General features: G+C 46.6%; 1 protein-coding gene across 1 annotated transcript in view; it reads left to right on the top strand.

Moving 5' to 3' along the window:
• Positions 1 to 11,342, top strand: part of ATP10A (ATPase phospholipid transporting 10A (putative)) — a 174,953-nt gene extending 163,611 nt beyond the window's left edge. The window contains 7 exon segments of the mRNA XM_067755780.1: positions 2,391 to 2,516; positions 6,833 to 7,033; positions 9,008 to 9,088; positions 9,167 to 9,271; positions 9,704 to 9,891; positions 10,036 to 10,550; positions 10,553 to 11,342. Of these exon segments, the coding sequence (XP_067611881.1) occupies positions 2,391 to 2,516; positions 6,833 to 7,033; positions 9,008 to 9,088; positions 9,167 to 9,271; positions 9,704 to 9,891; positions 10,036 to 10,550; positions 10,553 to 10,695 (1,359 nt within the window). The 3' untranslated portion in view covers positions 10,696 to 11,342.
• The last annotated feature ends 3,762 nt before the right edge of the window (positions 11,343 to 15,104 follow it).

Genomic DNA, 15,104 nt, shown 5'->3' with positions numbered 1-15,104 from the left:
TCCCTGGTCGGGGAGCTAAGATCACACATGGCTCGTGGCCAAAAAAAACGAAAACAAAACAGAAGCAATATTGTAACAAATTCAATAAAGACTTTTAAAAAAAGGGTCCCCATCAAAAAAACAAATCTAAAAGGAAAAAGATGTACTTCTTTTGGATGTAACATTACAACAATTGCCGACATTTGATTAACTTTGAGTCACAGTATTTTTTAACTTGGTGGAGACTTTCAGGAACAATCTATCCAGTTGTCTTCTTTTAAAAATCAGCATGTTGGTCACTGGTCATTGGTTGATCTCATTGATGCATTCATTCAGTAATTAGCTATTGAACTCTCATGTGCCATGCTTGTGCAGGCTTGTTGATTTTCTCACTTGACACTGAAATCGCAGTAAGATGGAAAGTCCTGAGCCAGAAGCACGGTCGCTCCATCTTGGGCCCATCCTCAGCATCTTCTTACTCTCCTACTGCCCGTCCTCTGACTTGTGTTACCTTATTGTACATTTTCCTTCCTCCATGAAATTGAAAATAGAGCCCAGCTTGGACTCATCCGTGCCTCTTCATGGTGCCATGTACATGCGGGAAGCTCAAAACACATCTGTTGAATGAATGAACAAAATAGTTAATTCCTTCTGATTTTTTCAGCATTGCCTCCTTTGCATTCATTTCCTAGAGTGAAAAGCCACCCAGGGCAGTGCTTGTAAACCACATATGCAGAGAAATGCACCCAGTGAATCCACTTTGTATCAGAGTCTCTAAGGTTGAGCATGTGGGTGAGGAGGGCCGTGAGCTGCCCCCACTGCATGGCCTCAGGGCAGGAGCCAGAGGGGTCTATGAGCCATGAAAGAGGTGTGGGGATCAGCCAAGCTGTATTGAGACTTGGCTTTGAGTGGACGTGACTTCTGCGTGGGGTGTTACTGGATGCTTCTGTATTGTTTAAAGCTATACTTGTTTTTTAAGGGCACATTATGTAAGATGGCAGTAAGACTGGACACCTTTTCTTACTGCTCTAAGGGCTCAGGTTACCCAGGGGAATGTGGCCCTGTTTGCATGTTAGTCAGTCTGATAAGCAAAGGGACATTGTGCAGAGCTCTCTGGGAGATGCACTTTGTGGGGCGCTGTGGCCACAGGGACCCAAGGAGTCCAAGCTGCATCCCTGAGGAAGAGTGAGGGTGATTGCAGCTCCCCAGCTCAGCCAAGGTGGGAAGGGTGTCCAGGGCAGAGAGACAGAGGGGACCAAGGAGATTCTGTAGCTCTTAGGTGCTCAGTCTTTGTAGAGTCTTCTGGTCAACGATGTTTGTTGAGTGCCCCATGGGCCAAGCACTGACTGGGAACTAGGGCTGCAGGGTGATCACAACATCTACCGTCCTAGCTCTCATGGGATGTTCAGAAAGTCCAGAGAGGGAAGACAGAGAAGTATTTTAAACTTACAGCAGTAGTCATAATTGTAGTGAGTGCTGTGAAAGAGAAAACTAGTTTCCCTGTTGAGGATGTGATGGGAGGCTCTAACCCAGCTGGGAGCATTGGGGAGGCTCCCTTGATGGAGGAACAAGCAGTGTGTTTGGGGTGTGGAGGTGGAAAGTTGTGGCCAAAGGCTGGAGAAGCAGGTAAGGCCTGGAAGGAAGGGTCTATCTGCAGTTTTCAAGGGTCGGGGCTGCTTCTCAAAGACCCCCTGGGCCTCTCCTTAACTCTGTTTAACAACCCTTTGAGTTTTTAGACTGACTCCATTGAGGACAGGGACCCTGTGTGATGGTGTCTGTCTCCAAGTCTATGCCTGGCAACTGGAGGGTCTTAATACATGATTTTTGAGGGGATGAATCATGGAATAAATGAAGGAAGGTAGAAAAGATGCACAAAACCCTTGACTCCTACATGTTGACAGGAAGAGGAGTAAAGACATTATTTGCTTTCAGATCCTTGTGTTTGGGTTCAGAAAGCAGACATTCTAAGGCTTCATTCTTTTCTGTCATGCACAACGATGTTATTCTGTTGCACAGATGGGACAACATCATCACCTACTCTTTTCCAGGTGTTGTTTAAGGAAGTCCATAAAATTTGAAAAGCAGACTTAACATTTTTGTGTGGAATAACCCTCAAAGATAAGCAGAAATGTATGGAAAAGAAAGCATGGAAAAGAAAAAGCAAAAACTTTAAAAATCCATCATTACATATATTTGAAATCTTAAATGAGTCCTCTAGGGTGATATCCCTAAACTAGAGTGTTGTTTAGATTGGATTTTTCTTAAATGCAGGCATTCATCAGGGAGACAGTGGTACAGCCAGCTCAGACTGGATTTCTCCGTCCATTTTGTGCCTTGTGTTTGGGGGGAGATGAGACAGACATTAGGCGCAGTGAAGGGGCACCAGTAACGGGAACTCTCTCCCTTTCAAGGCAGTGATGGCCAGCGACTTTGCGGTGCCCAAATTCCGATACCTCGAGAGGCTCTTGATCGTTCATGGACACTGGTGCTATTCCCGACTTGCCAACATGGTGCTGTACTTCTTCTACAAAAACACAGTACGTATTTGGTGCCAGAGTCAAGGATTTTTGATGTGAAAGGCCTGAGATTCACAGGACCATCACCTGAACGTGGCCGGAGGGCTACCCCACAGCTTCCCATTGGTCCCACCCTCCTTGACCTTTGTGGATTTTCCCCAGGCCTGGCCTGGCGTTGTACCCTGCAGGGTCAGAAGTCTTAACTCACCTGCACCTCTGAGGATAGAAACAGGTAGATCCAAGGAGAACATCCACTTGGAGCTTTATAATAAGAAGTAGAGTGACCACGAGGTCCAGGGGTTTGCATGAGATCATCAGCCAGTGAGTGGCTGAGGCTGCATTCAGCCCCCATCCATCTGACTCCAGCTTCCAAGCCCTTGACCACTCTGTCCCTTGGTCTCTAAGGAGTGGTCTGCCGAGGTGCCCACAGACAGCAGTGCTCTGATTGGTGCTCTCTCCAGAGCAGGCAGGGGATCAGAAGATAAGCAGGAGTGTGATTGGCAGTCCTGGGTCAGCATGCGAGGACTCAGCCAGGCTTTGATCCTGATACTGAGCAGTCTTCGAGAAGCCTTTCCTCGTTCCCCTGGCCGACATGAATATACATACTCCTATGGCTGCATTGTTGCTTCTGTATTTGTCAACAATAGGCATCGTCACATTTTACCATAGTTTTCTATTCAGGGTACTTCCACACTAGACATTGACGCTCTACTACAACTTACTACACTCTACTACAACACCTAGTCCACTGCACCGTCTCAATAAATATGCAAATAAAATAATTACACTTGTAAATCCAAGATTAACATGGACTGTCCAGGGACTTCCCTGGTGGTGCAGTGGTTAAGAATCCACCTGCCAATGCAAAGGACACGGGTTCGAGCCCTGGTCTGGGAAGATCCTACATGCTGCGGAGCAACTAAGCCCGTGTGCCACAGCTACTGAGCCTGTGCTGTAGAGCCCGCGAGCCACAACTACTGGAGCCCGCGTGCCACAACTACTGAAACCCACACGCCTAGAGCCCATGTTCTGCAACAAGAGAAGCCACCTCAATGAGAAGTCTGTGCACTGCAACGAAGAGTAGCCCCTGCTCACCACAACTAGAGAAAGCCCGCACGCAGCAACAAAGACCCAATGCACCCCCAACATTAATTAATTTTTTTTAAAAAGAAAAGATTGTTCAGAACCAGTGAATGAAGCATGTGAAGTGATAAAAATTTGATTGTGACCTAAACTGATTTCATAGAAAATTGTTTATTCAGATAGAAATGGGCTTTGATATAGCAATTATGGCATTGAAGCTTTGGGGTCCAGATTTAATAAAGTAGAAACAATCGGTAAAAAAATGCGCCCACCCTGGGCCAGTGGGAAGATGCCAGCAGGCACCCTCTCTGGCCAGCTCAGTCTGTAGTTGACCCTTCAGTTAGGGCATTCCCAGACCTGGCTGGCTCAGGACAATTCTGTCTCTCCAGGGACTCTGATCCAGGGCCCTGGTCCATTCCCTGTTGACCCGAACATTTAAATCTTAGTTCTTTCACTACTGTGTCCTTGGCAGACAGCTGTATGGCAGCCATAGTCCTCCAGGCTGGACCACATGGCCATTTCAAGACCCTACCCTACTTGTAAGTGAGGTATAGACGTTCTGCTGAGAAGTTGCTGGATTGCTACTTGTCCGTCTTGCCTCTGATAGCTTGTGGTTGAATGTACAAACAAGGAGACAAAGTAAATAAACTCTTGGGGTAACTGACTCTGCCGAGTAGTCCCATAAACCTACCCTGCTGAAATCCACAGCTCCAAAGTCAAGATCATCCTGCAGTCTTCTGAAACAAAATCAAATAAATTAAAAGGTTTATTTGTTTATTTCTAATTCCATTTTAAATCTCCATGTTCACTCTGAACTACCATCAGGACAGCTCTTGTGCATGTTCTTATAGTTTGTTCCAGACGCTTAGACCCACCTTTCTTTTCCCATCTCCCACCTCCTCACTCTCACCCATTATTCTGAAATGTCTTATAGCAAATTAATACAGATATTCAGGACCAATCATGGCATGTCTAATTTTATAAGTTGGGTCTTGGAAATAAATTGAGATTGGGTTCTGCCTGGGACTCAATCCACACAAGGATGTGCCGTGCTGTCCCTGTCCTTGTCAGATCACTCCCTTTTTACTGACTGCGTGGCGTTGCTTCCCTAGCACCCCCCCTCCCCACCAAGCACACAGTTGCAAACCTGGAGGGTCCCAGCTCCCAAGGGTGTAGGAGGGTGCTTTGAGTAAAGGTGAGCGGGGCTGGGCAGGGTGGAATCCTAGCCCCGTTTCTTTAGTTCATTAGCTGTGCAATCTGGAGCGAGTTATTTGCCTTCTGTGGATTTTGTTTTCTTTATCTGAAAACAAAACAAAATGGAACACGTGAATTGAACTCTGCTCTCTGTAATTCCTAATGAAAAGTTCTCAGATTGAGGGGATGGCATTCAATATTTCAGTTGCAGACGAGGCCCAGAGTGGCCGCCTGCAATGGTCACTGGCTCCTGCCTGCCACGGTGAATCTGTCCTCACGGAGGGGACAAGGAACGAGAAGGGGTCCCTGTTTTTATTCTGTATAAGATACAAGGCCTCTGTTAACAAGTACTTAATCTACTTGAGAAATTCGAGGATAATCACTCTGCCTCCCAAAGTGAGAAATTCATTAGTTTTAGGAATAAGTTGGCCTTCCTTCCAGTAAGGAGCAGAGAAGAAAACTTTCCATAGCAACAGTGGTTTGGGGAGAAGGCTTTTGGGTACTGCAGTTAAAAAAAAAAAAAAAGTCTCAGGTATCTTAAGTACTTTTCCTCCTCTTTGTCTGACTCCACTTGCTCACTGATGAGTCATTAGGCTGTGCCTGAGGAGGTGGGAGAAAGAAAAGCAGGCGTGGGTGTGAAAAAGGGAAGAAAGTCAATGAAAAAGCCAAGTTTGTCAGTTTTCAGGGTGGAGGGGAAAAGTTGTATTAAGTCATAGATTGAAACAAGTCCTGGAGGATCTGTGTCATTAGAGGTGATATCAGTGTAGACTATCATTTTTTCTGATCTTTGGAACAAGCCATTTTCAGGTCAGGAAACCCGAGCTCAGAGAGGTTAAGTGACTGTGTCAAGGTCAGAAATGTGCACAGCGGCAGCTCCAGAGCCCACACCCAGGCCGTTGTATGCGGTGCACAGCAGAGAATGTTCTTCCACCATGGCTCCTCCAGGCCACGAGTGGTTGAACAAGTTGGGTTTGTTACTCATACAATGACCATAGTCCAGTCGTTTGACATCTTGGACCTCAGTTTACTTTCCTCTAAATGGGGTGAGCACACTGACCCTGCTTGAGCCTCAAACAAAGGAAATAGCCATCCTGCCGACAGTAACGACCACAAAGCACTGATGAGCATCTCAGCATGCAGGAAGCTCTTGTGAGTACTTGAAGGTGCATTAGTCATTAATCTTCACCACAACCCCACAGCTACGTACCATTGGTGTGCCTATTTCACGGACAAGGTCACTGAGGCAGAGAGGGGCTAAATGGTCTGTGCCAGGTTGCACAGCTAATAAGTGTAGGAATGCTTTGCAATTGCTAACTTTCCATGCGCCCCATAAAACATGAGGCCATGGATGTTCAGTGATCAAGTAATAGTGGGAAGAGGTCCACCCAGCTCCTACTGCGCATGGGAGGAGGCTCTTCCACCTCTCTGAACCTCACTTTCCTTTTCAGCATAGCTGTAGGGACCAGCAATAATGCCTGTAGCTCACCCACTAACAGAGTGCCCAGCAGATACCAGGGCTCAGTCAAGGCAGTGATGTTGGTGTCACCATCAACTTTACCGCCATGCTTGTGTGTGTCCTCCCCTCCATGCGAGTCAATAATTGCACACTGTTCCTCATTAAAAGAGGGAGGCAGGATCCAGGGTGTAGCCCAGGTAGGTTTGGTTTAGTGCCACAGCGTGGAGCACAAGGAAAGAAGCCTCATGATGGGTGAGGTATCCAGCCAACCCTCTTGAGATGGGAGCCACCCTAGACCCTGCCAGACCTTTGTTTTGTTTTCTCTTATGATCTGTGGCATTTGGGCCCAAGACTCCATCCCTCCAAGGGCTGTTGGTGGGAATTCTCAGCTGCCAATGCTGGTCTTTGATGCTCGAGGGATCGAGGAGGGAGGAGAAGGGGGAGGGAGAGACAGAGGGCACCAAAGTGAGGACTGTCTTTGGAGACAATTTCTGCCTATAAATTCAGTCTTTACAGTCAGACTCTGCAAAGCCCTCAGCTCCCTTGGACAAGATTCTGCAAGGCAGCTGAGAATTGCTTGTTCCCACTCTTCCCTTGATTGCAGATGTTCGTGGGCCTCCTGTTTTGGTTCCAGTTTTACTGTGGCTTCTCTGCATCCGCCATGATTGACCAGTGGTATCTGATCTTCTTTAATCTGCTCTTCTCATCGCTTCCCCAGCTTGTGACTGGGGTGCTGGACAAGGACGTGCCGGCTGACGTGCTGCTGACCAAGCCGCAGCTCTACAAGAGCGGCCAGAACATGGAGGTGAAGCTCCCCTTCCCCCCACCCCATCTCCTGGCCCTCCACGCTCCACATCCAGCTCCTGGAAAGTTCAGGTCCCACACCTGCCTTTAAATGGACACCCTGGGCAGACAGAGAAAAACAAATATCATATGATATCACTCATGTGGAGTCCAATTTTAAAAAATGATATAAATGCACTTATTTACAAAACAGAAACAGACTCTCAGATTTCGAAGACAAACTTACAGTTACCAAAGGGGAAACACTGGCGGGGAGGGATAAATTAGGAGCTTGGGATTAACATACACACACTACCATATATAAAATAGAGAACCAACAAGGACCTACTGTATAGCACAGGGAACTCTACTCAATATTCTGTAATAACCTATATGGGTAAAGAATCTGAAAAAGAATATATATACGTATAAGTACATCACTTTGCTGTACACCTGAAACTAACACAACATCATACATCAACTGTACTCCAATAAAATTTAAAAAATAAAATAAAATCTTCCAAGAAAAAAATGGACACTGTGGAACAAACAGTTAAAATTCTAGAATCTGACCAGTGGGAGGAAAACAAAGAATTCTGTCTCTTGACTGCAATGCATTTATTTAAGTAGAGGGTTGATTGGTTGTGGTGATGGTATCAGGGGTGTATGTATGTGCCCAAACCCATCGAAATGTGTACATTTAAAGTGTGTGGTTTTTGTATATCAATTTACATAAAGCTTTTTGAAAAAAAAAAAGATTTTTTAAAAAGTATACTGAGGTGAAAACTGTCTTTACATCAGGAGTCTCCAGGAGCCCAAGGAAAGCCCGTTTGGAATCCAAGTCACGTGGGATGACTGCAGGCAGAGCAGAGATTTTTCTAAAACACCCCCAAAGAAATGTGATTTCCTTTGAATGGGGATTAATGGGAAAATAAACCCTTAGGGAAACCCTGGGAAGAACAAGTGAACACAAACAGATGATGTAAAATACATGTTTACATCAATACATCACATAGATTGACGTGCTAATTACCAGCTGTTCCTAGCTGGCCATTAAAGAAAGCCCTGTGAGTGCTTCTCTTGGGCTGGTTGGAATTATTATACGAGTGCCCAGGGAACGGATCCCCGCATATCCCACAATGGTCTCTCATTCGGAACTGATTTACTGAAGAGTGGACTTCCCCACAGGCAGCCTGGGGTAGGTAGGGGGCTGCTTAGGGTCAGGTAGATGAGGAGGGCCTCCGCTTGTCACCTGTCACGTGGGGGAGCTCTTGCACTCAGCCAGGCCTCACGTCCTAGGTGGCCACAGGGAGTTTGTCCTGGGGACAAACCAGAAGGGCCTGGCTTTCGTAAGTGCTCAGTAAACGCTCATCCTGCCTGCTCTGCGCGTCCTGCGTCCTGCGTCCTGCGGGCCAGTGCTGGCACCAGCAGCTCAGAACTCCGCAGTGCCAGATACAGATTGGGGCATCCAGATAAGGAAGACTTGATTAGTCTGTTTCAAAGTCATTTTTTGCCCATGGTAGACAGCTTTTTGATTTTAACATTAGGAAACACCCATGATCTAATTTTAAAATAACTCACTTTTAAGAAATATTCTAGCGGGTCCACCAACGGAGGGAAGCAAAGCCCTGACAAAGTAGGCGGCTCAGGTTGGGGCAGATGCCGGAATTTCATGCACTAGTCCCTGTCTAGGGAAATTCCTTATGGGATTTAGAAAGCATTTTCATCTTTCTGCTGTTGACTGAGAATGCTGTAGCAGGCCTTGTGGGCACAAATGCTCGCAGTGACTTACTCAGCCCCATGTGCCCCTGTAGGCCTTTCTGTAGTGTTTTTTCACCAGCCCTCCACACTCCAGGATCTCCCTCTCCAAAGTCCTGAATTAGCAGGTGTCCCTGGGGTGCTTGACTTGTGCCTTCATGGCCCCCGTAGGTGACGGAAAACCATTTGAAGAGATGAGGCCTTTCCTGTAATCTCCGTGCTTGTTTTTGTGTCTCAGGAATATCGGCCTCGTACGTTCTGGTTGAACATGGCTGATGCTGCCTTCCAGAGCCTGGTGTGTTTTTTCATTCCCTACCTGGTAAGTTGGCACCCGGCCCAGCCTTTCCCACCAGCTTTATCTGGCGACACACAGACACAGGACCTCGCTGTCTTTCAGGCCTACCACGACTCAGACACAGACATGTTCACCTGGGGGACCCCCATCACCGCCATCGCGCTGTTCACCTTCCTCCTGCACCTGGGTATAGAAACCAAGACCTGGGTGAGAGTTGTGGGCCTGATCCAGAAGGGGGCTGGTCTGCGATCTGCTTACTTCCGTGCACATTCTGTGAGATTGAGCAGAGATTTGAGTTGGGGGCTGGGGGGGACTGCAAAGCTGGCCTCACTGTGATAAGAACAAAAGCAGATGCACAGGCCGGCCATGCACACGCAAGCCCAGGGTGTGGGAGCAGCACTTGTCCCGGGCAGTGCTGGGCTCCTGCCTGCCTGAGCCCCTCCACCCCAGCTCTCCTTCCCTGTCCTTCCCTTGGCACCTGACTTCCATCTCCCCACTTGTGTTCAGGCCGGTCCACCAGTTCTCAAGGCTCCATGCCCCACCGACCACCCTGTTCCCACTACGCCCTCTTACATCCTCCACTTGCAGAGGACCAGTGCATTTTTGTTGAGATAAAAGCCCTTTCTTTTTCCCCCTCAGACCTGGCTCAACTGGATGGCTTGTGGCTTCAGTATACTTTTATTTTTCACTGTGGCTTTGATTTATAATGCTTCCTGTGCAATGTGCTACCCTCCATCCAACCCCTATTGGACCATGCAGACGTTAATGGGCGACCCTGTGTTTTACTTCATTTGTCTCATAGCACCCGTCGCCGCGCTGCTGCCCAGGTGGGTATCAGGGACAGTGGCCTTTGGGTCCCACGTGGGCTCTGACAGCATTCTCCTTTGTTGTGTTCCTGTACCGTTCATGTCTCAGAAGCTCAAAGGCCCCACTGCAGCAATAGCTGACTGTGTTCTATATGTTCTTTCCAGATTGTTTTTCAAAGCCCTGCAGAGGAGCCTTTTCCCCACCCAACTGCAGCTGGGACGCCAGTTGGTTAGAAGGTCCCCCAGGAAACTCAGGGCTCCCAAAGAGACCTTTGCTCAGGGACACCTCCCAGGAGAACCGAGGATGGAACCGTCAGAACAGAGGAGCATCAGTGCCTCGGGGTCCTTCTCCCAGGACTGTAGCTCGCAGGTGTTTTGGCATGCACAGCAGTCGTCCTGCTCTCCAGAGGCCAGCGGGGAGCCCAGCGTGGTGGACATGGGCATGTCTCTGAGGGAGGACACCCTGCTGGAAGGGCTGGGCAGCCAGACCCCAGGGTCCTCCTCACCAGGGAAGGTGATCCCGGAAGGCTGTCCAGGGGACTCCAAGATGAAACCCACAAGTGCCAGCAGGGCAGCTGCCCTGTCGTCCATCTTCAGCCTGCCCAGCCTCAGCTCACTCAACTGGATTTCCTCCCTCTCTCTGGTCAGCGGGCTGGGAAGTGTCCTACAGTTCTCCCGAAGTGGTTTACAGATGGACAGGCGGGACGGCGAGTTCCTACCCAGCCCCCCGCAGCCAGACCAGGACCTGCGAGGCTTGAGTGGGCAGACCACGGACTACTTCTAGGACCTCCTTCCAGGGATTACAGCTGGCGGTGGCAGCGGTGAAAACCTCGAAATGCTTTTTTTATAACATAGATGTTAATATTATTTATGTTTATTATTTGCACAGAAGAGTTCTAGTGAGATGTATTTTATATATTTCCAAGGCTAACACAGGAAATGAAAGGTACCAAAAAAGAAAGTTTATTTTTTAAAATTTCTAACTAGAGTATATTGAAAAGAAAAATAAGAGCTTTATCATATATAAAAGTTTAAAGAAGAGCGACACTTGAGAGGTGGGTTTAGATTTATTTTTTCATCTCATTTTATAAGAAAATGCAGTTTGATCGGTTTTCTTCAACACGTGTGATGTTTGCTTTCCCCTAGTGGAAATGCGTGTGAGCACAGTGAACCCTGGGCGGGTGTGGACGATGTGAGGGGAGGTGACAGGCACGCACACGGCCCCAGCAGAGATCCCCACTGTCTGTCTCTCAATCCCACCACTGGGAGGGTGGACTCTGCTTCACCAGGAAAGGGAAAGTGAGAACTCTGGGAAAACACACATACACACACACACACACGAAATTCATTCCAACATTCTACTCTATGCAGGCATTTGGTAAAGACCACCTGTAGGTATTATAGTTCCTATGTAGGGTCTCGCCTGTTAAAATCATAACAAGCAATAAACAACCTTCACTTTGCAAAGAGAACGTTTCGGGTTGCCACTGTTGTGTGGTATTATTAATACGTGACCTAATGTTACCAAATGCAAGTTCATGTGCTTGGCGCACAGTGAGGCCAAACAAACCAAAACATCAGAGTTTGGATCAGAGAAAAGCTCATTGCAGGGCTAAGCAAGAACGGGTAGCGCGTGCTCAAAAATACCCCAAACTCCTCAAAGGGTTTCAACAAAGCATTTTTAAAGGCCAGGTGAGAGAGGGACATGCCAGGGTCTGTGATCAGCTGTGCACAATTCTCTGATGGTGATCAATCCTTAGGGCTCACGATCATCAAGCATTAATTTCTTCCTTCTGGTGGTGGTACCAGCATCTGGAAAACTCAGGAAATATGCATCAGATACTATCATCTAGGTACTTCAGAGAGGAGCTATAGCAGAGAATATGGGGGAGGGGTCTGTCCTGGGAAGACCCCGTAGGGTCCTGCTCGGTTACACTGACAGAACATATTCTGAGTACTCCAGGGCACTTCCTCATGGCAAATCCTTTTAGACCCTGTGGAGGAAACAGCTGGGTGACATGCAAGCTGCACATTGGGACACTGTGACATAGGCTACACCAGCTCCCTGCACCAAGAGGCTGGGCTCTTTAGGTTTTTGTCTTATGAGTCATTACTTCTGTCTCTAAACAGAGAAAAAGAGAAAGAAAAGATTATAAAAATCCAAGGCAGTTGTATAGCATTTGCTCTTCAGAACCCTCTCTTTAACTTTGCCAGCCATTGTGAGTTGCCTGCTTGCTCAGCCTGGGGATGTGAAGTGAGCAGGGTGTGCTCCTGCTTAGGACTCCTGTGGCTGCCTGTTCCCGGAGCAGCAATGTGCAGAGGTCGGAGGATCTCAGGACTAAGAAGTTTCTGAGCACAGCATGCCAGCAATAATGGCTGGTTACCCGGCATGTGTGGCTCATTGCATGTGACCGAAGATGCACCTCATCTGGTCAGATGGAAAGGGACGGCAGGCCTCATGTCTGCAAGGCCAGGGAGAAGGTGGGCTCCAGGGCAATTGAACATGCAACTCAGACCTGGGCTTTCCCCTTTCTCCCTGCACTCAGCTTTCTGGGATCAGCTTGATCCCAAGGCTGGCTCTGTTCTTGGTAATGACATGACTGGAACCATCCCAGGACATGTGCTCACATCATGCTCCAGAGGAGAGAGAGGGTGTCACTCTCCACATCCTGAGCAGAGTCTTGGTTTCCTTGACCTCATGCAGTTGCAGGACAGCCTTAATCCAGTTACTGGAAAATTGTGAGAATGTCCTGACAGGCTCCAGGTTGGAGCTGAGAAAGGTTAGCTTCCCTCCAAGTAACTGGGCTGCATGAGTGGATACTCAGGAATATCTGGGTCCTGTTAGTGGGGCAAGAGAGAAGAAGGAGTGGAGGAGCTTCAGCAGCCAGCAATGCCCAGGACTGAAAGTGGTGCTGTCCTAGCCCACCCCCTCCCCCCATGCCTGAGATTACCTCATGTTTTCTTGGAGCAACACATATGAAAAGAATTTCCCTGGGAAGATACACAGCTCTATCATTTCCTGAATTAAGGTAATGGTTGTTAGTACAAAGTACAAGAAGAACTAGACACCTATTTACCTGAGTATCTGAGAATTCAAAATGCCCCAGCTTCCAGATTTTCCTGCACTCACAATCTACCTTCTTTCCAAAGACATCTTTCTTCCATAGATACTTTCTCTTGGGAAATGGAATGATCCAGGAAGTGGCTTTGTGACTATGCCTACCAAGGCCATTTCAGAGAAAAAAGCATCATAAAGGGCATTGACAGTTAGCTGCCCAAAGGATGAAGAATATTTATAGAAGCCTACAATAATATTATCACATGCAGCTAAGTTTGATCTCAAATGAACATACTACAGAGATGAACTCCATGATTATCTCAAAAGAACCCTGGGAAGTACATGTCACATCACTCAATCCTAATTACAAATCCAAAATAAAGAAGGCTGCCTCTGCTCTTGGTGACAAAATGGATGGACTAAGTATATGACATTATACAAAACCAATTTTAAGTTCTTGGCGGTCACATCTGTGTCCTCTTCACCTTATACCCTTGGCAGTAGCATAGAACCTAGCTCTTAGAATGCACTCAGGAAATGTGTGGTGACCCCAAGAACTAAGGTTTATGCTGAAACACTAAAGGCATTCCTGTTAGAATCAGAGATAAAGGAAAGTTGCTTGTTATAACCCAGTATTATTTAATATTTTTTGGAACTTCTGGGTAATGCAATAAGACATGAACTTTTAAAAAGAATGAATATTGGAATTAGAGACCAAATTATCATTACTTACACGTATTGAAACCGTGCACCTCAGATGGGACTTGAACCCGTGGGCCAGACTCAAACCCAGCCAAAACCCAGGTTGGGACTTGAACCCACTGTCTTTTAATTGAAATCACACACCTGATCTCAGGACTTAGTGAAGCTCAGGTTTTTTATGTCTCATGGCAGAAAGAATTCAGTGAGAGACAAAGTGATAAGTAAGAAGTGGATTTATTTAGAGAGAAACCACAGATGGAGTGTGGGCCATCTCAGAAGGCGAGAGGCCCTGAAATATGTGGTGGTTAGTTTTTATGGGCTGGGTAATTTCATAGGCTAATGAGTGGGAGGATTAGTCTAACTATTTTGGGGAAGGGACAGGGATTTCCAGGAATTGGGCCACCGTCCACTTTTTGACCTTTTATGGTCAGCCTGGAAACTGTCATGGCACTGGTGGGTGTATCATTTAGTTGATGTATTATGATGAGCATATAATGAGGCTCAAGGTCTAGTGGAAGTCAAATCTTCTGCCATCTTGGACCTAGTTGTTTCTAACCAGTTAATGTCCTCCATGGCTATGCCATTCTTTTAAATGTTGTACCCTGCCCCCTTTCCTCCTCTTTCATTCCCCAGAGATTTTACTCCTATATTCTTCTGGGAAGTAGAGGGGCAACGGTCCATCTCTGTAACTGCTTCAAGGCTGAGTAGGGGGATCGATCCTGCCTGTCAGGGAGTAAAAATCTCTAGATGCTTGATCTAGGGACCCCAGGGACAGGACAGCTCCTTGTTTTAAGTTGGTATGGGCTGGAATCCTCGCACAGCCATCATCTTGATATGGAACTGTTGTGACTGTTTCCTTAGCCTTCCTATGAATCTTCTTGATGATGAAGCACTTTTTGTAACAGCATCAGAGTACAAAAATAGCCATCTATAAATGACAGAACACTTAAAAGCCATGATTAAACCTCTGATTACAGTGTAATTGATAAAGAAACTTGGTTACAATAACCAGAATTAGGAATTTAACTTAACATTTAACTTAACATACCAAATAATCTTAGTTAAGTATTTTTCTTTGAGATGCCTCAGGGGCCCTCTAAAGCATCCCAAAGTTAGCTGTAAATCAAAAGAACTAATTAAAATTTGATCTTTGGTGAGTTTGTCAAAAAGTTTTAAAATACTTGGTCAAATACCATCATAGGTCACTGTGAGACAATACTTATTCCTTAACCAAAGTTAAAAGAGGTCTCAAAAGCAAAAACAGTTCACTTAAAGGCAAAGAAATTTACATAATCTGTTATCAAAAGCAGCATTTCAAGAAAACTTTGCAGGGAGAAACCAAATCCAGTCTTGCCTCAGCCTACTCCCAACAAAATCCATTTGCCCAACTAAATTTAATCCAATCTTAGAAAATCCTGATCATGCACAACTCTTTTCAGTATTTTTTTTTATTCCTCACACCTTCTTTCATTGA

Source organism: Pseudorca crassidens, chromosome 1 (genome assembly GCF_039906515.1).
Source record: "Pseudorca crassidens isolate mPseCra1 chromosome 1, mPseCra1.hap1, whole genome shotgun sequence".
NCBI lineage: Eukaryota > Metazoa > Chordata > Mammalia > Artiodactyla > Delphinidae > Pseudorca > Pseudorca crassidens.
Note: the sequence above shows the minus strand (reverse complement) of the source record. Positions and strands in the feature narration are given on the sequence as shown.